This window comes from Hippopotamus amphibius, chromosome 5, assembly GCF_030028045.1.
Source record: "Hippopotamus amphibius kiboko isolate mHipAmp2 chromosome 5, mHipAmp2.hap2, whole genome shotgun sequence".
Lineage (NCBI taxonomy): Eukaryota > Metazoa > Chordata > Mammalia > Artiodactyla > Hippopotamidae > Hippopotamus > Hippopotamus amphibius.
Window position 1 is genome coordinate 50,159,599 of NC_080190.1, and position 23,462 is coordinate 50,183,060.

Genomic DNA, 23,462 nt, shown 5'->3' on the forward strand with positions numbered 1-23,462 from the left:
TCCTTTTCCAGCTCTGTTTTCCTTCACCCTCTGTCTCCCCGAGACTCTCCTTCTACCCCCCAATCCAGGTTCTTGTTCAGGATGTTCCATCAAACCAAACCAAGTCCTGCGTCTCTCCAGCCATGCCCTCTGCCTCGGTCCTGTTCAGGTAGCCACAGACCCCGCCCTCACACGCATCCCATGGGGATGCACCACCCATGGGGACGGCACCACCCATGGGGACGGCACCAGGGTCCCTCAGGCCTTCATGAGGACAAGGCCTGGCTGTCTGGGTGCCCCAGCAGGGGCAGCGCCTCTTCATCTTCCCATCACAGCACTGCTGTCACATCATCTGTTCCAGGCTCCCCACTCTTCCTCATTCAATACTTTCCTTGGCAGATTTTTTATAAACAGAAAGCAACTCCCAGGCTGGGATTCACCTCCTCCCCTGAATAGGGAAATCATCCTTTGGGTCCATTTTATTCAAGCAAACAATAACACCAACAAACAGGCAAAACATGGTCACATTTGTTGTGCTAGCTTGCAAAGGCTCAAGTGAAGGTTTGGCTTTCCTGTCCTGTCTGTGAGCCTCCCACTACTCCAGTTCCACAAAGCAGACTGCTTGAAGGCTATGAATGAGGACAGAGCCCAGGCTGGAGACAGCGAAGGTCATCACCTTGAAAAGACTGTGTTCTGAGCCTTTCTGAGGATGAGGGGCTGAGCTACAAGGATGTGGAGTTGGTATGGCAAAGCCTGCTAATCCTGCTACTTTATTTTAGAAATCTGACAGTGGAAGGGGAGTAGGGGAGCAAAATGTGCTTGTTAGGGACCAGGAAACGAGAGAGCCTCTTTTTTCTCTTTCAGAAAGAGTTCTAGAATTTTACCTGTGGTCTTTTGTGACACTGCCACCAGGCGGAATAGTGTGCAGAAGATAAAGGCAATTTGCCATCACGCTCCTCATTTCATCGGCTATGAGCTCCAAGAAAGATCCATCATTTCATTACCATCAGAAAAAAGACGCCATTACCAGCAGCGTCCAGTTACCTAATCAAAGGTGAGTTCTCTTTGAAAAAATTAAAAAAATCATGTTCATCTGAAGGCAATTACAGTACTCTTGGAATGGTCTATGTGAATTTTGTAAATATGTGGTGATTAAAGTATTTAAGAGTTGATACACTGCACTAGTCCATTATTAGAGTGTAAGTTTTATGTTAAACAAGATGTGAGAGATGGCTCTTGGCTTTCTAAAGCCCTTCTAAGGTCTGAGGGAGGCAGTGTGGGAAAGAGCACTGGTTTGGAGTCACTAGAACCTGGGTTCAAATCCTGCCCCCACCACTTGACTGCTCTGAACTACTGTTACCCCATCCTTCAAACATGGCTGACCCAGGAGTGCTGGGGAGCAAGAGTGACAGGGGTCTGGAACAGGCTAGCCCAGGTGTGGACACAGGGCTCCCTCAATGGGTGTAGTTCTGGTGGATGCTGATGCTATCCTAGAGCAGGGTTGACTCTTTTTTTACTCTGGGAGAAAGGAGAGTACGGTTAAAAGTGAAGACTTGCTTCTGGTCAAGACCTGCCTTGTTCTGCCAAAAGCATTCTCTAAGATCTTAGAATAATTGCGTCACCTGTGAATCAGATTTCCTGCTCTGTCAACTCAGGGTTTGCCATGGGGTCTATGGGGCAAGAGTCCAGGTCCTTGGACAACCTGGGATGGTGTGGACAAGATGGAAGAGTTTAAAATCCCTGAGGACTAGGTAGGTCACTCTGCCTAACCCGAAGGTGGCCTAGCATGGTGGGCCTACAGAGAACATCTTACCAACCTCACCCCAACCCCAAGAAGCTATCTAAACTCCTCTGGATGACTTCCAAAGATGGGGCACTATCTTCAGGCTGAACTTTGCGGGTGGTCAACAGCTAGGCTGGGTCCAAATTCTTCCCTATTTTCAGAGGTGATTTTTATTTGTGCTGCTTTGCTTTAAATCAGATCTATATACCTGAACTCCTAGAAGTGGTTTGAAGCTTGAGTGTTGCTATCATGTGGCCTTGAGGCATTTCCTACTCTAGAACATCAGTGCCCATGACTTGCCTCACCTTCCTGTCCTTGACTCTGCCCCTTTGGTCCAGCTCTGTCTGATTGACACCTCCACTCTACCCTGAGCCTGTCTTCCAGAGTGAGCCAGGGGCACAGCCCAGGAACTTTCCTAGGGAGGCTGGCAGAGAAGCCTGCCGGGGGCCTCCAGAGGGTGGGCTAGTCCAGGCCAAAAGGGTCTCTGCCAAGGGACTCATCTGGCTGGAGGCTGCACTCTCTCAGCCCGGGAAGGGATGGGATCTGAGGTGTCTCTACACATCCCCCACCTCACCTCTGGGATTAGGGGGCTATGGCTAGTCCTTAGGCACTAAGAAAATAACCTGGCAGACATCCAAGGAGGGCTCACAGGGAAACTGGGCCTCCTGAGCTAAAGTAGACATATTTTAAAAGCCTGATGCCTCTCCAAATTCTCCTGTGTCTTTTCTATTTGCAATACAGTTGTGAAGCCATGGTGAAAGGGGTTAGTGAGTAACTAAGAGGTGTCAAGAAAACACAAACCTCAACGAGAAGAAAATTCACTCATCTTGGCAAACTGGAAGCGTATCTACTAATGGTTTGTGCTGTGTCTCAGGACAGGGCAAGTGTTGGGAGCATCCTGCCCTGCCTTTTATCTGAGTGTGGCTTTGGAGGAGTGCTCTGGGGAAGCAGTCTGTGGGATGGGCAGAGTTTTCCATGAGGAGCCAAGAGACTGGTAATAGAAACACACTCCCTCCCCCTTTTCCTTCCTCAGGAGCAAATATGGGTTTAGCTTAGTTTTCAGATCTAGATAATAGCTCAATAGAAATCCATTAATAAACAGGCATTCTTGCAAATCAGAGATTTCCTCCTGAATTAACAGGATATTGATCTTCTATAGTATTTCTATTATAACTTCCTGTCTTTATTTCTTTAACATGTAGAAATCTTGCATGAAAACAATAATAATTGTACAATGCATTAGAAACTGCAAAGACTTTGTGTCTATTGTCTAATTTTCACAAAGACCCAATGAGATAGCCATGGTCTCCATCTTCAGATGCGGAAATGGAGGTGGGGTAAGCGGTGGCATGCAGACTGGGGAAGTTCATGAGGGTTTGCTAAAGCCTAGTGCAGACACCCATGAATGCCCAGCACACGGGGCTATGCAGAGAACCTGCCAGACCATACCCTGACCACACCTTGACCCACGGCCCTGACTATGAAGACAAGCGCACAAAAGCAAATTTAAAAAGTGACAACCAAAATCTTTGCTCTGGCTGGATTAGAGGGCAGTTACCTGATAAATCGGTAACTTGTGTATATTTGGAGTTAAAAATGAACATCAGCAAAATTACTGAATTATTACTGCACAGCCATTCCATAAACCTGATGCTGTCAATGCATGAAGGTTTATATAACATAAAGTTACCTTTAGATGCTGAAACTGAGTGGCTTTAATTTTTATAAGGTTTTACATATCTGTATTTTACAATGTATTTATCTAAACAAGTGGGACCTAATCAAACTTACAAGCTTTTGCACAGCAAAGGAAACCATAAACAAAACAAAAAGACATGGGATGGGAGTTGGAGAAAATATTTGCAAATGATACAACTGATAAGGGCTTAATTTCCAAAATATACAAACAGCTCATACAACTCAACAACAACAAAAATAAACAACCCAATCGAAAAGTGGGCAGAAGACCTAAATAGACATTTCTCCAGAAAAGAAACACAGATGGCCAACAGGCACTTGAAGAGATGCTCAACATTGCTAAGTATTAGAGAAATACAAATCAAAACTACAATGAGGTACCACCTCACACCAGTCAGAATGGCCATCATTAAATAGTCTACAAATAACAAATGCTGGAGAGGGTGTGGAGAAAAGGGAACTCCTCTTACACTGCTGGTGGAAATGAAAATTGGTGCAGCCACTATGGAAAATAGAATGGAGGTTCCTTAAAAGACGAAAAATAAAGTTGCCATATGATCCAGCAATCCCACTCCTGGGAATATACCCAGCCAAAATTATAATTCAAAAAGATGTATGTACTCCTATGCTCATAGCAGCACTATTTGCAATAGCCAAGACAAGGAAACAAACTAAATGTCTGTTGGCAGATGAATGGATAAAGAAGATGTATTCCATTGTATATATATATATACACATCCTACTCAGCCATCAAAAACAATGAAATAATGCCATTTGCAGCAATATGGATGGACCTAGTGATTATCATACTAAGTGAAGTAAGTCAGAAAGAGAAAGACAAATACCATATGATATCACTTACATGTGGAATCTAAAATATGATCCAAATCAACATTATCTACAAAACAGAAACAGACTCACAGATATAGAGAGCAGAGTTGTGGTTGCCAAGGTGGAAGAGGGGTAGGGAAGAGAAGGAGTGGGAGTTTGGAGTTCGCAGAGGCAAACTATTATATACAGGATGGATAAAAAATAAGGTCATACTGTATAGCACAGGAAACTATATTCAATATTCTGTGACAAACCATAATGGAAAAATATATGGAAAAGAATATGTACATGTATAACTGAGTCACTTTGCTATACAGAAGAAATTAACACAACATTGTAAATCAACTATACTTCAATAAAATTTAAAAAAATTTTAAATGCTTTTTTCTCGTGTCTTTTCTCCTTGAAAATATTTATTTTATTTTTGCTTATCCAGTTTATAATTTTCAGATTACTTATCTTCTAATTTAAATTATGTGCTTTTTGAATATTCTAATTAGATATGCACTAAGTTGTAGGAGTTTGGGTAACTTTTAATTTTCTAGTTACCTTCATTTGTTCATTATGTTAAATCCTTTTATTGTCTAAATTAAATGATCTATTTTATTTCATTTTGGATTAAATAGGATGTGGGTGGTGTTCACATATTTTAAAAGTTTTATAGTTAACTATACTTCTAATTTAATGATTTATTATATTTTCATTTTTTAATTTAAACTTTTTCATTTTGCTGTTTTGTACTTTCCAAAATTTTCATTGCTTGGGTTAATTTTGCATTTCAAATTATTAATTTGCTAATTATTTAATTTATTTTTTAATTCAGCCTGAGTAATACAATTTAGATAATTTTTAAATTTTTGTTTCTACATATGCATTTTCTAATTTTTCTACAGTTATTTTATTATTTGCATAATAATTTTAACATTTAATCTTTTTGCCAAATTTCTCAATTTCTGGGAATTTAATTTAAAGGAAAAGCAACTGAATAAAAAGACTATAAATGCCCAGATATATTCCTTGCAGCTTTATTCATGATAGTGCCAAATTGGAAACAACAGGAAAAGCAACGTCCACCAGATTCAGTATTGCACATTCATTCAAAATGTTGAGTTTAGAAACTACACACTAGCATTAAATGGCATAATAATTAAGAAAAAAGGATTATTGAATGTCTGATTTTCATGAGCATTCTAGTCACTCTGGAAAAGGGGTGTAAAGAAAACTGCAAGAAATAATTAAATTCAAATAAATAAACAGATAAAAGTCAGCCCTCTCAAAAACCAAAGAGCAGAATGAAATATGAGGCAAATTCCAAGGAATTTGAATTATATTTCATGGGACTCAATGCTATAGAAATAAGATATTCGTCCCTTCAAAGAGGCAAACGTGACTCTTTCTCCTCTGTTAGCACGTCCCCTTCCGGCAGTCGCCATGGAGACCAGCCGTCCTGGTACTGTAATCCCCAGGGCACTGCTGGGGGAAGCCCAGTGGAAGCCCACAGCAAGCCCCAGGAACCCCAGACCCTGTCTGGAGAAGCTCTCAGCGCTGCATTTTCTCACCTTGCAGGCTGACGTCAAGATTATGTTAACTAATGCCAGGTCCCAAGTCTCTTGTTGCCTGGTGACAAAGTTTCACAGTTGGAGGAGGAAGAACTAGGAAAACAGGGTAAGTTTTCCTCTCATTGCATTTATTTCACTTTAACTCTGCCGAACTACAACCTCTTCAAACTCTTTTTCTCTCCTCCTTTGAGTAAGCAACTTTGGAAATGCCGGTTCTCCTGGTGTGCTTTATTTACAACCCCCAGACGCCAGCTAATTCATTATGTAGGAGAGGAGGAAGCTGGCCCTGAGCCCCAGGCAGGAAGGGCAGCTAGCTGGGGACCCAGCCGGGCGCACTCGTTCTCAGGCGCCTGGGCCGTGGACAAGCTTGGGAGGTTAGTGTGGGAGTCTGGGGGGCTTTGGGGTCATGCTTGATGATCTTTCCAAAGTCTGAGCCTCCTTGAACATTGTTTCCTGCTCCACAAGCAGGTGGAGACTAGTGTTTGAACTGCTTCCTCACCCACCCAATTACCCCTTTAAGGAAACTGCAGTGATCGTCTAGTCAGGAGGCTGAGGCTGTGAAGGTAACCTCAGCAGACCTCACTTGATTACTGCTGACTGTGCTGGGGTTTGGAGCACAGTCTGTCTTTCGGGAAGTCTGGAGGCAAACCCTTCCTACGAGTGATCCTGAACACTGGAACCCACGAACAAGTGGTCAAGTCCTAGGCTGGGCCGGACCCTACAAGGAGGGACTCTTAATGGAACACACTAGGATACGTGCCTCACGTCCCTATTTCCACAACAGGCAGAGGTAGGTGCCCCTACTTTGAGTCTTTGTGACTTTGGATGAGCTACTTGGCCTCTCTGAGCCTAAGGTGCCGCGTCTGTCCAGTGGAAATGAAAATCAGTAAATAGATCAGGCAGGTGTAAGAATAATTTATAGTGTCTGTAAAATGCCTGGACCAGAGTAGCTGGTCAATATAATCCCTACACGCAGCCTGAAGGCAGGAACCTAATTTAAATGTGTTAAATTGATTTGCAAATGTTCTGGCACATAGTAGGTTCTCAATACATTTACAAGCCAACCATATCGCTGTTACGTGAACCAAGTGCTGATGACCAGCTCTCCTGTGAAGAAATGGGGAGTCGGAAAGGTCAGGAAACATGTGCTAAATCATACAGCTAGGGAGGGACACAGCTGTGACTGGTCTCCAAGCTGGGGTGACTCTGGGCTTGAGCCTCAGCCTAGAGGGGGGAAGGGAGGAGCTGAGGCTGCCCCATCCTCTCTTCAGTGTCCCTGAGCCCTACGGTTGTCTACAGACTGATCTCTACGGCCTGGTGCTTGGTAGCGCCAGCTTCCTCTTGGGGCCCCAAGGGTATCCTGCTGCTGCCTAGTGCTCTCCACTTGGCAATGCTGATGAAAGGGGAGGACTTCATGCTCTTTCCCTCCACCCACCATCTGGGTGGGTCATCATCAGAGCTAGGTGATGCTTCCTGGTCCCTGGTGCCCTTGAACACAAGGTGTGCAGCTGAACCATGCCCCTCCCAGGGGCATGACAGGCTACCTTGCTGCACCATCCATGGCCAGATTTCAGCTCATTGCCAGTTGGATTCATTGCCAATTTTCAATTTTCAAGCTCTCTACCAGTCACATAAGAGAACTCATCTCAACCCCCAGAGCTGGGTCTGATAACACATGCATGCCTTCTTTTCAGTGAGGGATGAACCTTAAGGATGGGGCTTGACGACTCTGAAGGCTCCCACAGGATCTAGCTCGGTTTAGGGGAGTGTCTGGAAAACGTGGTGAGTCAAGAGCTTCCTTGTTGGCCCATAGAGCCAAATTACCACAGGACGCTGTCAAGTCAAACTTTCATGGATAAGCCAAATGGCAAGTAAGCCCACAGACAAAGGAGCAGAGCAGATGCTGGCTCTGCTTGACTAGCATGTGACTTTGACATAGGATGTGTTTTGGGGCTCATCGCTTTGCCTAAGCGGGGTGGATGGATTAAATGAGATAATGCCCATGCACACCTGCTCATAAAGCCCTCTCTGTCCTCATCTTCTACTCTCTCCTTACTGTCCCTGCTCCAGCCACCCCCACGTCTCCTTCTTCTCCCCACTGTTAGGACTTTGAACTTGGTACTCCCCTTTCTGGAGGTGTTCTTCCCCCAAATCCTCCCACATAGCCTCTTCTTATTGTTCAAGTCTCAGCTCACATGTCACCTGGGAGAGGACTTCCCCATCTACCTTGGTCTAAATTAACATCACCCCCACAACATTCTCTCCTCATCCTGGGCGTTGCCTTTCACATCATTAGGTTTTATTTTTTGCAGAGCATTTATACCACCCAACATAAGCTTGGTCTTTTTGCTTTGTTTTTCTTGCTTGATTTGCTTTCTCTTAAAATAGGAATTTCATGAGAAGCATAAAAAATGTCTGTCTTGTTCACTGCATATATTCTGACCTGACCTATAGAATGACTCCAGTATGAATTGTTGAATAAATGAACGAATGAATGAACGAGCAAGTGAGGCACTTGCTGGCAAGCTCTAGATGTTAAAAGTAGACAAAATTATTATCATATCTACAAGTTGCTGTTACATTTCTTTTATTATTATCACTATTATTACTAATAATTTGTGTTTAAAAAGCTGCAAAAACTTTTGTGCTTGGGATTCAGCAAAGATTGTTCCACAAATGCTACATCTGGGATTAATAACCAGTGGGGAGTTTCTTGGGGCTACTAATTTGAGGGAGGTGATCAATATGGTGCTGTTTGGTGAATCTTCCAGCATTATTTACCATCATAAAGGTGCCAGGAACCACATTACCATTCACTGAGTACCCAGTACATACTAGTCACTTAACATACAGTCATCACCTCATTTACTCGTCACAACAACCTGCAATTTTCCAACCCATTTTGCAGATCGGTAAACTGAGTTCATGATTAAAACCAGGCTGGCAATGAAGATGGGGATGGAGCCCAGTTCTATTAGTCTCAAAGCCTCCACATTCTCTGCTTCCCAAGTGCCTGCCTTCTATTGAGTTACTTTATACATAACAGGAAAGGAACAGACAGAATGGCTAATATACGGGCAGTATCCCTATTTGGGAAATGTCCTGTCCTAAACACAGCGCTGCCTGCTGTATTGCCTTTGTTCACATCATTCCTAGCAAGTCATCTACTTGTCCAAAGTCATCCAAAAAGAGTTCTCTCTTATTGATGATAGCCTTGAATGTTTTAGTAACAACTTCAAATAGGCCTGATAAAGACTCAAGGAGGAAATGGAAATCTGAATTTAGAAAATATTTCTACAGAAAAAAGATTAGAAGTCACAGCATTTTTGAAAGACAGATGCCTTACATAGAAAGAGCCCCAAACCATCCTTTTGCATGCTTTTTCTTTAACCTAAAATATCCCTTTAAAAATGAGACAATGGTGCTTCCAATGCCCTTTGCCTCTGGATGGGGAAAATTAGCCTAGGTTTAAATAAATACCCTCTCCCATATTATTGCTGTCACCCATATGTAAAAGGCTACGTGGTTTTTATATCACAGTCACCTGTGCTGACCACGGGTTTTCAGTGTGGTTGCAAGCTTGCTGGCTCTGAGAGAATATCTCTAGAGGGAAACAAGAAGATGCAAACCCCCTCCCCTCTCCCCGACTCTGTAGCAAGGCCAAACTTGGGAGACTCAGGAGAGCACAGGGCGGCCCCAGGGCAGGGTTTCCTCCTGGCTCAGGTAGAAATTAGAGCGGAGAGGTCATGGCCCTGTCTGGGGTCACTTTGACAAAAGTGTAGAGACTGGCCTTCTCTCCTTGGTTTGACATGCCCTGGGGATTTTTCTCACAACGGCTAAAGTATTACTTGAAAAATAATCCGGATCGTGTCTGCCCTGGGTTTTGTTTTTTAAAATTATGCCTTTGGCCTCCCCTCCTTCCTTCTCTCCCTTCTGCCCTCCTTCCTTCCCCTACTCTTATGCTGTCCCTCCCCTCCCCTCTGTCACAGAGCCTTTCCATCTGGAGCATCCCCTGTCTGAAATACCTTCCCTGCCTCCCTGCATCCTCACTTCCTTCCATCTCTGCTCGAATGTCTCCTGCTCAAAGATGCCTTTCCTGGTCACCTCTCCAACAAAGCACATCTCCCAACATCATCTCTGTTTCTTTTGCCCTGGCTCTTTCTATTCCTGGCACCCTTCACCTGGCATTATGTTTGTCTGCTTTGGTTCATCTCACTTTTAGGATGTGAGTAGAGCCTTCATTTTGTTTGCTGCATAAACCAGTGCTTCATTTGTAGTAGTTTTTCAATGTGAACTGTTGATGAATAAATGAATTCCAAAGGGCCAGGGAAGGTTCAGCTGTTCCCTTACAGCTGATCCTCAGGGCTCCCCTTCAAGGTATCTCACAACTTCACAGGTGGGCAGGTTTATAGAAAAGGCTTCCTCAGAGCTGGGGACTGTTCTACAGAAAATGGGGGTACCACACCGGGGTGCTGGCCAGTGCACACAGCTGGGGTACACCTGGGTCTGCACTGTGTCCACCCCCAGCAAGTTCTCACTGGGGCCAGATGCGGTCGTGGTGCAGAAAGAATGCACATATCACAGGGCGCTTGAGAACTTCTCCCCATTCTGCCACCATCCTGGGGGTGGTGGGCAGCGCTGTGCCTCAAAGGAGCTATGTCTCCTTGTCCTCCAGATAAAGTAATCCAAAGTCTGCACCTGGGAGGTAGGGATGCCCCAGCAAGTAAGGATACTGGGCTGTGGGGGTCTGAATCAGGTTTCTACCCAGTTGGAATCCTGGAGTCCTGGCTCCACTGTCATCAGTTGTGCTGTCCTGGCTAGCTGCTACTCCTCCCTGCACCCCGTCCCCCACAGTCACAGCAAAGTCCTCCAAGGCCCTCACTCACCCTCACGCCACCCTTCAGAAGCAGCCACTTTCATTATCCCATTTACAGGAGCTCAGTGAGGCTCTGAAGACTGTCCAGAGTCACCTGGCGGTAAATGGGGAGCCGGGTGGTGACCCTCGCGGGTCTAGAGCCCCTGTGCTTTTCACTCCGCCAAGCTGCTTCTCTGAGCCCAGCTTCCTCATCTGCAAGGGAGGCTGTGGCTGTGAGGAGAAAATGCAACTGCGTCTGTCTGCCAATAGCAGTGCTTAACCATGTTGACTGAAACTGAATTAACGCTCACTTCTTGGGGTTTAAAGGTTCCAGCACTGACTTTGGTTCTTTGCTTTCCAGTGTCAAGGTTGCTTTCTGTGCTTTGAATGTGTTGGTTGATGAACAAGCCGTTTCTAGTCTGTTAAACTAATAATCTTAATATTTTATTTTAATTGTAAGGCACCTATTCCCTTTTGTTCCTTTAACAAATCCAATTAAAACACAGTACATTCAGAATTATAAAATAGATGCTATTAAACCAATAAGAAATCATAATCTTTTGTTATTGGGCCATGTGACCCCCTGGGAACTTTTGCTCCAAATAAAAGTTGAATTCTTATTACCCGCCAGGGGGAAGGGGGCAGTTTGACAGATAACGGCTTCCCAGGCAGCACATATGCAGACCCACACTGGTGCTGAGGATGGAGAAGTAAATAATATTAGGGGTAGAGGAAGCTATACATGCATAATATAAGATCCTGAGTGCTGTGTTGATCAAATTAACCAGATAACTGCCAAATGAAGTGAACCTGATAATTTCCGTACAGACACTCTGCTGCTGCTCTGATGTCATGGGAAGAACATCCACCCAGAAGCCCTAGAATAAGGTGAGCTGTGTGAGCTTGGATAAACTACTTTACAACCCCCCACCCCCCAGATCCTTATCTTTGGGTGGCAGGAACATTCCCACCTCAAAGGAGAGTTGTGAGGACTGAATGAAATGGCAAATTGGAGGGCACTTGCTTTGTGAAGGAGGCATGAAGGGCTTCTAAGGGCGGGTGGAGAGAATGTGTGTGTTGGGGGCTGTGGGCAGGGGGGGCGGGGGGGCAGCGTCATAGGACCCACAACCGAGAGGGCCTGCTGTTTGAGAATCGGGGAAGTGCATCGTACAAGTGTTAAGGTTTTCAAGTGAGCCCACACCATGGAAATCACACTTCTGGTGGCTGCACACAGCCTCTCAGGGCCCTGCACAGCTGGCAGCTCCCCCCCACCCCCACCTCCCCGGCCCAGGGCAGCAGACGGCCGGCTTCTCAGGTGGGCAGGTGGGAACGCAGTGGGCTAGTGTTCTGGGGCCATGCTGGATGAAAACCTGTATCTTTCCAGGAAGCTTAGACCATGGGGGCCCATGGTGACTGGAGGGGCTGAGGAACTGCAGATTCTTGTCTTTATCCCCACCCACCTGGGGGCAAAGGCCTTTAAATGAACTGGTTGGTGGCATTACACATAGCCTTTAAACTGTTCCTCTCTCCTCTCTCTCTCTCTCTCCCCCTCTCTGATTGTCAGTCTCTAAGCTCTTACACTTAAATGACTCCACTAATGCTATTAAAATATCTTTAAAATTTGTATTATGCCGCTATATTCAGATATATACACCTATACATGTATCTATGAAAACAAGCACACCACACACTGGCCCCTGGACAGCGGGATAACAGGCAACAAGCCTAAAACAAAGGCAACCACAGGAAAAGAGAGGCAGGTTCATGTCACGGGAAGATCATAAACTTTGGTATTTCACACCTAGGCTTGTAGGTGTGTAATACCTAGGTAGCCTAGGTTTGGCTGAGCTGTGTTGTCTTGTGAGCTTGGGGAAGACACGTGACGTCTCTGAGCCTCAATTCTCTCATAATAAAAATAGGATTGACACTTTGCATAGTTGCTACGGAGATTAGAGATACAGAAAGGGCCCAGGAACATGCTGGCAACAGTTATTTTGGTATATATCAGCTGAATGAAGAGTAGTAAGTGGCGCTTGACATTATGAAGCATTTCCAAAATTGTTGTCTGAAAACTCCTGTAACTGTAGGGTGCCTGCAAGGCTCCACCCCTGCTGTCCGCATCCCTCTCCCACCTGTCATTGTCAGTCTCTCCATCAACTCTGCCAAGTGTCTGGTGGGGGTATTGCTGTGAGCTGCACAGAAATCTTTCTGCCTCTAGTCTGTCTCCTTCCTAGCCTTCTGCCCACAGGAAAGCAGGGATTGATATAACATAGCTGAGGGCAGAAGTGGAAAAAATAAAACCACCTCATGTTTCTACCTCCAATGAGTCTATACTCCAAGAAGCAGATGATACTATGAAGCAAGTAACAGAGCACACAGTTCAGAGCAGGCACTGGACAAAGGGTAATTCTCTCCCCCAGCACAGAAGACACCTGAGTCGAATACGTGTGCCTGTTTTAGAGGTCTAGCAGAGGCTCTAGACACACCCACTCGACAGACAGTGACCGCCCACGTCTCCACCTGCCACAGGGCTTCTCACGAGAAGGAACACCTCATTCTGGGAAGGGGTGGAGGGCACGGGGAGTGATCTGAAGGCTTGTGGGAAGCCACAGCAGAGGTGAGGCTGGCCTCTTATGTATCTAGTGAATGGGTCTTATGAGAGTGGGGAGAGAGAATAATGACTTTTGAATGAGTGACTTCACTGAGGGAGGTTTGCATTACTTCCCCTTAAGAGATGTCCCACAAGCAAAAGATATTTCTCATCCACGTGGCACAAAGCTTGCTATGAAGTTAGTCCCAAGTACTGGCTGTGAAACGACGGTGACTTTGGGGGTTTCAGTTCTACAATATGTCTGTCCTGGTCTCAATGCATCAGTGAGAAGAGTGAAGTAATTATTGTGAGATTGCATTAGCAAGATGTTTAAAGATACCAGATATATATATAAACACAGACGGTCTTACTTAAAAACATAACAATACATGAGTGTGAAGCATCAGATAAATTCTGGTATCACAGTGAAGATAATAATCCTACAGCTAAAAGTGCTTGCGAATATTCTGATGGCAGTAAAATATAAGTTGCCGTTACATTTTTAATTTAGATATCCATGGGGTGTCCCACCATGCTGTTTGATTCACAATGACTAGACAGAAAAATTAATTAGAAATTAAAGTCAAACCAACCGGTCCAGTTTTCCTCAAGTATAAAAATCAATTGTATAAGACAAAAAGACATTACATTTAGAAACTTCTCATATTTGGGTTTCTAAGCTGTTCATGTGAAATGAAACCTATTATTTGACTACCCATCTATCTGTCTGTTCATCCATCTGTCTGTCCATCTATCTGCCTAGCCATCTATCTGATTACCGATTTACATTACTTTCTCTCTATAATTGCCAGCTTCCCTTGTGTGGACTGATCCCAAACTGATATGAGGATTCTATGAATTGGTAATAACAGGTCATCTAATCAGATTTAGTTGTATCAAAAGATCATCTATTTCACACTTCTTTTGCCAATACTTACTCTCCTACCCAATGGGCAGACCTGGGCAGGATGCTGACCATTCAGAGTTGAATAAGAAAAGGGATGCCCCTGGGCTTTGGGGGCTCCCAGCACTGGTCCGCTTCTAGTGGCTCTCACAGCTTAGAGGGGTCAGAATGGACCCTGAGCAACACACCCTGCTGTCCACAGCCAAGAGCAAGAGTCCCAGCCAGGTAAAGTGGCCCTGAGGAAAAGCATGAATGGGGTGGGGGCTGCATGCTTCACCTGGCCTGGGGCTGTCTGGGGGCTCAGATGCACTGAGGAGGAGATGAAGGGCATCATCCCAGCCAGCCCCTACTTTGCCTGCAGGTGATGAATGAATGAGCAGGCTCTACGCCAAAGGGCCTGTTGGGGAGAAGCTCCTTAATGGAGAAGTCCCTGTGGACAGCTCCATGCTGCTTCCTCCCCATCAGTCATCAGAGAAGGGAAGGCTTCTTACTGTGGTGTGGGTGGGCTGTGGCGAGCAGGCACAGCTGGGCCAATTGGCTGAATCTCCAGTCTACTGGAAGCATTCTTCCCATCTAGGGCCTTCTGCCCATACTCGATGTGTCTGTCCTCCCTCAGCTGAACTTTATCTTAAATATAAGAAATACAAAAGACAGCCTAGGCTTTTTGGGGAATCTGGTGGCCAGAATCAATAACAATCTGGATTTTAGTTCTTTGAGCTTAGAGATTGGCCCTGTTTATTGTTCACTCTGTATAAATAACACAGAAGCCTGGTACCTAGTAGGCTCTCGATGTGCTTACTGAATAAGTGTACAAATGAATGAATGAATGCAGGAAAAAGTACATGGACTTGGCTTAAATTAGTCCCAAAGAACTAACAAGGATCATGGACAAAGGAAACTTTACTATTTGTTCAGACGCATGGGATAGAATTGCCAAAAAAAAAAAAAATATACAGAACTATGCAATGTTTGGGACATATGTATACTCAGAACTATCGGCTGTTTATCTGAAGCTCAAACTTAACTGGGCATCTTGCAATTTTATTTGCTAAATCTGGTAAACTTACCATGAGAAGTCATCGATAAACATGATCAGAACACAGGCTCCCCTGACCTCAGTCCGCATTTGTTTTAATTAAGATTTCAAGTCAAGTGCAGTAAGACAGTCTTTCTGATATGCCACCTTATGTTTAGCTGTTTCCCACAGTATGCATGTGTATACCCACGGTAGACACGCACATATACCCAGCAGTGCCCACATGATACACATGTGGATGCCCTTCACGGGGCGAAACAGGGCTGAGTGGGGGGATGAAAAAATCAGACTTCCGAGCTGGGCTGAGAATGACAGAAATAGACTATGGAGGCCCAAGTATTTTTAAGTTTTTTTTTAAATTTAAATTTACCTACAGTAAGTTCCTTTTCTTGTATACAGTTCTCTGAGCTCTAACATGTACAGCTTCATGTAACCACCACCACCACATTCAGGGTCCAGGCAGTTCCAACACCCCAGAAAACTCACTCGTGCTGCTCCGTTGTTGTCAGACCTTCCCCATCCTTAATCCCTGGCAACCACCGATCTGATTTCTGTACTTATGGTTATGACTTTTCCAGAATGTTGTATAAACGGAATCATTCATTATGTAGACTTTTAAGATTGTCTTCTTTTACTCAGCAAGATGCTTTTGAGAGTCATCCACGTTGTTGCACGTATCAATAGATTTGTTCTCTTTATGCTTAACAGTATCCATTGTAAGGATAAGCCACAGTTTCTTATCTACCTGCGCACTGAAAGACCTTCGGATTTTTTGTTTGTTTTTGGCAATTATGAATAGAGAAGCTATAAATTCAAGTTCTTTTGTGTGAACATGAGCTTTTGGTTTGGGGGAGTAAACACCTAGTTGGAGAAATGCTAGGTCATGTGATAAGTGTATGGTTAATTTTATCAGAAATTGCCAAACTGTTTTTCATTTTGAATCCCCGTCAGCAATATGCGAGCATTCTAGTTGCTCCACACCCTTGCCAAATCTTTGTATTATTGGTTTTTGCATTTTGTTTTTTTGTTTTAGGCATTTTAGTAACTGTGCAGTGGTATCTGACTGTGATTTTCACTTGCATTTCCCTAGTGACTAATGATGCTGAGCTATGCTTTGTGGTTTTGTGGGCTTATTAGCCGTCCACATAAATTCTATGGTGAAATGTTTCATTAAATCCCTTGGGCATTTTTTTTTTTTTTTGTATTGTCATCTTTCTTACTGTTGACCTTGAGTTCTTTATAGATTGTGGATACTAGTTCTTTGTTGGATGTGGGTTTTTGTTTGTCTTACAGAGAAAAATTTCAAAGTTTGTTGAGTCCAACGTGTCAATATTTTCTTTTATGGGTTGTACTTTTGCCAAACTCAAGGTCATGAAAATTTCCTCCTTTTCTTTTAAAAGTTTTATGGCTTTACATTTTACACATCTATGATCCATTTTGAGTTAGAGTTAATTTCATTAGGTTGCGATTCAATGTTTTTGTATATTGGGTAACCAATTGTTCTAACACATTTTGTTGAAAAGTTTGTTGTTTCTCCATTGAATTTCTCTTGAAATTGTGTCAAAAAAATTGACCATTTTGAACATATTTATGTAGATGTAGTTTCGGCTCTATTTCCTATTCCACTGCTCAATATACTCAGCCCTTAATCAATACCACATTTTGTAAATCTATGGTAAGTTTTAAAACCAGGAAGCATGAATCTTCCAATTTTGTTTCTCTTTCAAAATTGTTTTGAATTTCTAGTTCCTTTTCCTTTCAATATAAATTTTAGAATCTGTTTATTCATAATACAAATAATCCTGCTGAAATTTTTATTGGAATCACATTGCTCTTTAGACCAGTTGGGGATGAGTTGACATCTTAACTACATTAAGTTTTTCAGCTCATGAATGGTATATTTCTCCACTTATTTAGATCTTCTTTGCTTTCTTTCATCAGTGTTTTGCAATTTTCATCACATATCCTGCACTTTTTTTTTTTACTTATGTGAAATATACAAGTATTTTATTCTTCGGAGCATTATTATTTTTCAAATTTCAGCTTCCAGTAGCTCATTGCTAGTATACAGAAATTCAGTGGAGTTTTTTATTTATTTATTTATTTATTTATTTATTTAATTTATTTATTGGCTGTGTTGGGTCTAAGTTGCTGCACAGGGGCTTTCTCTAGTTGCTCCGAGCAGGGGCTACTCTTCATTGTGGGGCACAGGCTCCTCATTGTAGTGGCTTCTCTTGTTGTGGAGCACGGGCCCTAGGCACGTGGGCTTCAGTGGTTGTGGCACATGGGCTCAGTAGTTGTGGCTCACGGGCTCTAGAGCACAGGTTCAATAGTTGTGGCGCACAGGCTTAGTTGCTCTGTGGCATGTGGAATCTTCCCAGGGCAGGGCTCGAACCCATGTCCCCTGCTTTGGCAGGCGGATTCTTTACCACTGCGCCACCTAGGAAGTCCTTCAGTGGAGTTTTTTTGTGTAACCTTGTATCCTACAACCTTGCTAAACTCACTAGTTCCAAGAGTGTCTCTTAAATTCTGTGGGATTCTCTATCTGGACAAGCAGGTCATCTGTGAGAAGGACAGTTTTATTTCATTCTTTCCTATCTCTACGCCTGTTATTTTATGATTATTATTTGCATTATTACACTGGCTAGAATTTCCAATATAACGTTAATAGAAATAGTGAGAGTTTACCTTCTTGCCTTCTTCTCAGACAGTGGGGAAAGCATTCAGTCTGTCACCAATCATATTAATTATAGGGCTTTTTTGGTGGGGATCCTCTATCGGGTTAAGAAAGATTAACCGGATTACTGGTTTGCTGAGAGTTTTTGTCATGAATAAATATTAAGTTTTGTTACATGTTTTTTCAGCATAAGTTGATGTGATTATGTATGTTTTTCTTTTTAGTCTGTTAATGTGCTGCATTACATTGCTTTCTGAATACTGAATCAACCTTGAATTTCTACTTGGATGTCATGTGTTATTGTTGATATATTGATGCATTCAATATGCTAATATTTTGTTGAGAATTTTTATGTCCATGTTCACGAGGGATATTGGTCTGTAATTTTCTTTCTTTATATTGTCTCTGTGTGATTTTAGTATCAGGGTAATGCTGGCTTCAGAAAATAAGTTAGGAATTGCTCCCTGTTCTATTTGCTGGAAAAGTTTGTGTAAAATTGGTATTGTTATCTTTAAATGAGTGGTAGAATTTGCAAATAAAACCATTTGAGGGTTTTTGGGGAAGCTTTTCAACTATGAATTCAGTCTCTTTAATAAATATAGGTCTTCAAGGGTTGTCTATTTCTTCATGGGTGAGATTTTATAGTTTGTGGTCAATTTCATCTAAGTTTTTTTCTAAAGTTGTTTGTACTGTTCTCTTATTATCCTTTTAATGTCTATGGGTTTTTAGTCTTATCCTCTCTAATTATTGATATTCATAATTTTTGTCTCCTATTTTTTTTTCATTGTCAGTCTGGCTAGATATTTATCAATTTCATTAAACTTTTCAATGAACCAGCTTTTAATTTCATTAATTTTCTCTACTGTCTTTACCCTTTCAATTTTATTGATTTCTGCTCATCTTTATTATTTCCTTTTTGTGCATGCTTTACATTTATTCTACTCTTCTTTACTAGTTTATTTAAGGTAGAAGTTTATATTATTGATTTGAGACCTTTCTTATTTTTTAAAATGTTCCTAGTATGAATGTTTAAAGCCATAAATTTTCCTCTAATCACTGCTTTAGTTGCATACCATAAGTTTTAATATGTTCTATTTTTATATTCAGTTCAAAATATTTTCTAATTTCCTTTGAGATTTCTTTGACTCATGGAGTATTTATGAATATGCTATTTAATTGTTAACTATTTGAAGATTTTCCAGTTATTCTGATAGACTTCTAATTTAATTCCATTATTTGTAGAGAACATTCTTTATATGATTTCAATTCATTTATATTTGTTAAGGTTTGTTTCATGACCACGAATGTAGTCCATATTTGTGAATGTTCCACGTGCACTTGGAAATAATGTGTATTCTGCTGCTAGGTAGACTGTTTTATAAATGTCAATTAGATCCACTTGGTTGATGGTATGTCCAGTTCTTCTTTACCAGTGGTTCTAATCTGGGGGCAATTTTGCCCCTCAGTGGTCAGTTGGCAATGTTTAGAAACATATTGGTTATTCAACTAGTGGAGAGCTACTGGCATTTAGTGGGTAGAAAATTCTGACTTTCTGCTGCTAAACATCGTAGAGTGCACAGGACAGGCCTTTCCCCCATTACCACCCCATCCCTGCCAACAGCAAAGAAGTATTTAGCCCAAAATGTCAGTAGAGCCAAGGTTGAGAAACCCCGTTTCTTGCTGATTTTCTCTCTAGTCCTATTGATTACTGAGAGAGAAGTACTGACATGCCCAACACTAATTACATATTTGCCCATTTCTTCTTTCAATGTTATCATTTTTAGCTTCATCTATATTAAAGCTCTGTTGCTAAACACATGCACAGCTAGGATTTTTGTATCTTCTTGGTACAGCGGCTCTGTTCTTATTATGTAATATACCTAATCTCAGGTAAGTTTTCATGCTCTGATATATGCTTTGTTACTAATAAACTCACTCCAGTTTTCCTTTGGTCTTTACATAGTATGTCTTTTTCCATTCTCTTAGTTTAACTTTCGTTTATTTTAAGTGGATTTCTTGTAGATGACATACAACTGGGTCTTCTTCTTTTATAATCCATTCTGAAAATTATCCATTCTGATTGCTCTGAAGATTAAAATATACACACTGATTTTTCTACAGCCTACTTAGAATTAATATTTTACCACTTCCAAAGTGATGTAAAAATCTTACCCACCATATAGGTCTCATTAACTTCCCTCATTATGTTGTAGTCGTCCTAGGTATTCCATTTACATACACTGACAGTTACAATTTTTGCTTTCAACCATCATTCATATTTTCAAGATTGTCTGAGGCAAAAAACAGCCTATTATATTTACCAGACATTTATCATTTCCATTGCTCTTCCCTTATTCTCAAAGTCCAAGCTTCTCTCTAGTATCATTTCCCTTTCATCTAAAGACTTCTTTTAGCATTTCCTTCATAGCAGCTCAACTAGTGGCAAATCCTTTTGTTTTTAATTCATCTGAGAGTGCCTATTTTGCCTTCATTCATAAAGGATGTCTTTATTTACTGTGTTGACAGTTCCTTTTTTTCAGCATTATTTAAATAATATTTTTCCTATACCTCTGGCCTTCACAGTTTCTAGTGAGAAATCTGTAATAATTCATATTGCTGTTTCCCTGTGGGCAATGTGTTATTTTTTTATTTAATATTTACTTTAATTTCGAGCAGTTTGATTATGTCTGAATGTGGATTTCTTCTAGTTTAGTTATCCTATTTGGAGTTCACTGAGCTTCCTGAAGCTGTGATTTTTATGTCACTCACTAAGTTTTGGAAATTTTTACCCATTTTCCCTTCAAATATTTTTCTGCACCACAAGCCTATGTCCTCTTCTTCTTCTTCTAGGATGTATCTTTATATCTATATTGATATATACATGTATATTTTGAGCAGGCAGTCACAGGCTATAAGTTCTGGCAAACCTTCTGTAGATTCTGTAGACTATGGTTATAACGTCCATTCAGTTTGCAAAGAATTTACAGTGCTGTTCCAATCAGTCCTTCATGTTGCTACCCAGGTACCAGTCCAAAACCTGCACAATGCTCAATTCACAAAGCCTTTGGGTTCAGGGTTTGGGAGTAGGTACTGAAGACCCTGTTTAGGGTTTGGTCCATTCGTGGGCAGCTCAGGGTGCATCCTGGAGTTTTCTTAGGGTCTAAGAAATGGCACATATCCAAGACACCCACACCCAGGCTGAGGAATATGTGAAAGTCCAGGACAATGGAGCTGTTCATGAGTCAGGGAATGGAACAGCCAGAGGGGGGTTAAGCATCCTTGAGGCCAACCCTGAACTCCCATTTTACATCTGGGAGCACTGAGGTGTGAGGAGGGCATTCAATTTGCTGAAGATCTTTGGCTAAGCTACTTCTGCTGATGTCCTAATTTCTCTCCACTCTCCTCTTTCTCTCCTTTTAAACCATTAGAGTGAAGCATTAAGATTTGGGAAGAGTCCAGTATCCTTATGTCATCTCCTAACTGGATATTTTTTCTCTTCTTTTCAGAGTCTATCTTCTAGCAGTTTCATGTGACTTTTTCCTCTAACTGATCACCAATCAATCAGAACAACATACTTCAAACTTACTAAAAGAACATGGCCAAGGGGGGGAAGGCCCCCAAGGGCAAAAAGATCACCCTCAATGTGGCCAAGAATTGTATCAAGATCACATTCGATGGGAAGAAACGCCTTGACTTGAGCAAGATGGGAATTACCACCTTTCCCAAGTGTATTCTGCGACTCAATGATGTAGATGAGCTCGACCTTAGCCGGAATATGATCAGAAAGATTCCTGACTCAATCTCCAAGTTCCAGAACCTACGATGGCTGGACTTGCACAGCAACTACATTGACAAGCTCCCCGAGTCCATCGGCCAGATGACCTCTCTGCTCTACCTCAACGTCAGCAACAACAGGCTGACCACCAACGGGCTGCCTGTGGAGCTCAATCAGCTCAAGAATATCCGCACCGTAAATTTAGGCCTGAACCACCTGGACAGTGTGCCCACCACGCTAGGTGCTCTGAAGGAGCTCCATGAGGTGGGGCTCCATGACAACCTGCTAAGCAACATCCCCAACAGCATCTCCAAGCTCCCCAAGCTGAAAAAGCTCAACACAAAGCGAAACCCCTTTCCCAAGGCAGAGGAGTCGGACATGTTCATAGATTCCATCAAGAGGCTGGACAACCTATATCTGGTGGAGGAGAAGGATCTGTGTGGGCCTTGCCTGAGAAAATGCCAACAGGCCCAGGACAAGCTGAACAAAATCAAGAGCATGGCCACGACAGCACCGAGAAGGGCCATCTTTTCCAGTTTGGTCTCACCCAACTCCATGGCCAAGGAATCCCAGGAAGATTGGAGGTGACCTGGGACCCTGACCCTAAGGCAGGAAGGGAGAAGGGAGGGAGGGGAACATGACAACAGGCTGCATCCTCAGAAAACTGAGGGGTTCTTCCATTACTGCAACAGCTCCTCCAGCCAACCCATAAAATGTCTTTCCCTACCTCCTTGGCTTGTGATTTTGTTGACTGGAGGGCTTTTAGTTCTTTGCCATTCTGTACACTCTGTCTCCTCTGCATGCACACACTCACACATACAGGCACAAAGAGTCAGGAAAGGGCCATCCATCTCACTTCCGCCCCAGAACCCTCCTGCTTACAGCCCGTGGCCAGGGCAGCTGATGCAGCCAGCACACTTAGTCTCATTATCCCACATTTCAGGACCAACTGCCAGCTCCCCAGTGTGGAGCTTGTTCTATTGGAATGCTTTGGGCCAGGCTTCAAAAGTCAGGCATCTCTGAGCATGGGGTGGTAGGAGGGCAGTTGGACATTTACTCTTGGAAAGGGGACAAGACAGGGCCACACCGATGGGCAAATATTATCATTAAGTATTGGCATTAACATCTTGTGTTCAAAGAAGTCCTATCCTTTTCTCTTTTCGGGACTTGCTCTAGGAGTTTTCTAGACTAAACCTGCAAGCCCTTGACTGGCTGTGAATGAATGAGGTTCACTCCCATCTTATGTCCAATGCTTTTTCAGAGGAAAGAATGGGTACAAATGGAGGTTGGTGCAGTCAATAGATAAATACCTTACTAGGCCCTGTGTTAGGTGCAGGGACTGTGTCCAATGGGGGAAAGCTTGTCTTGCCCTTTGAGACCTGTAGGGAAGACAAGTTGAAAGAAGACAGGGCATAATGTCATTGTTTGAGGAAGTTAGGAGATCAGAGCCTAGAGGTGTGCAGGGCTAGCCTGGCACAGAGAAAAATCCAAAGATTCTGCAGTTGGACAGATCTGGGTCCAGGAGAGCTCTGCTTCTTACTTGCCATCTCCCTGGACATTTTACTTAGCTTTGGTTCCTTCATCCGTAAAGTGGGAATAATACCAGCCCAACTCTGAGGCTTGTCATGTGTCTCAAGCAGATAGCTCACAGAGTGAGGACTCAGTAGAAGTTAGTTCTTTCTAAGAACTAGAGTTCGGTGCATCTCAGAGCTGAAATACTACTTTGGACAGTGTCTTTGGTCACTCTAGATCTGTTGGCAGAAATGACAGTGGTA

At 42.8% G+C, this 23,462-nt stretch overlaps 2 protein-coding genes across 3 annotated transcripts in view; one reads left to right on the forward strand and one right to left on the reverse strand.

The window, feature by feature from the left end:
- The window catches only part of WDFY4 (WDFY family member 4), a 255,486-nt gene that overhangs the window by 36,003 nt on the left and 196,021 nt on the right, over positions 1-23,462 (reverse strand). The gene's annotated exons all lie outside the window — the stretch shown is intronic.
- Positions 939-22,413, forward strand: LRRC18 (leucine rich repeat containing 18). Of its 2 annotated transcripts, none has more exons than XM_057734877.1 (3): positions 939-1,033; positions 5,858-5,956; positions 21,419-22,413. In XM_057734877.1, exon 3 carries the CDS (start codon positions 21,508-21,510, stop codon positions 22,273-22,275), a length of 768 nt encoding a protein of 255 aa, XP_057590860.1. In that variant the 5' UTR covers positions 939-1,033; positions 5,858-5,956; positions 21,419-21,507; the 3' UTR covers positions 22,276-22,413. The 2 variants fall into 2 exon arrangements, with proteins under 2 accessions (XP_057590860.1, XP_057590859.1); XM_057734876.1 differs by lacking the exons at positions 939-1,033; positions 5,858-5,956 and adding exons at positions 7,550-7,632; positions 11,494-11,593.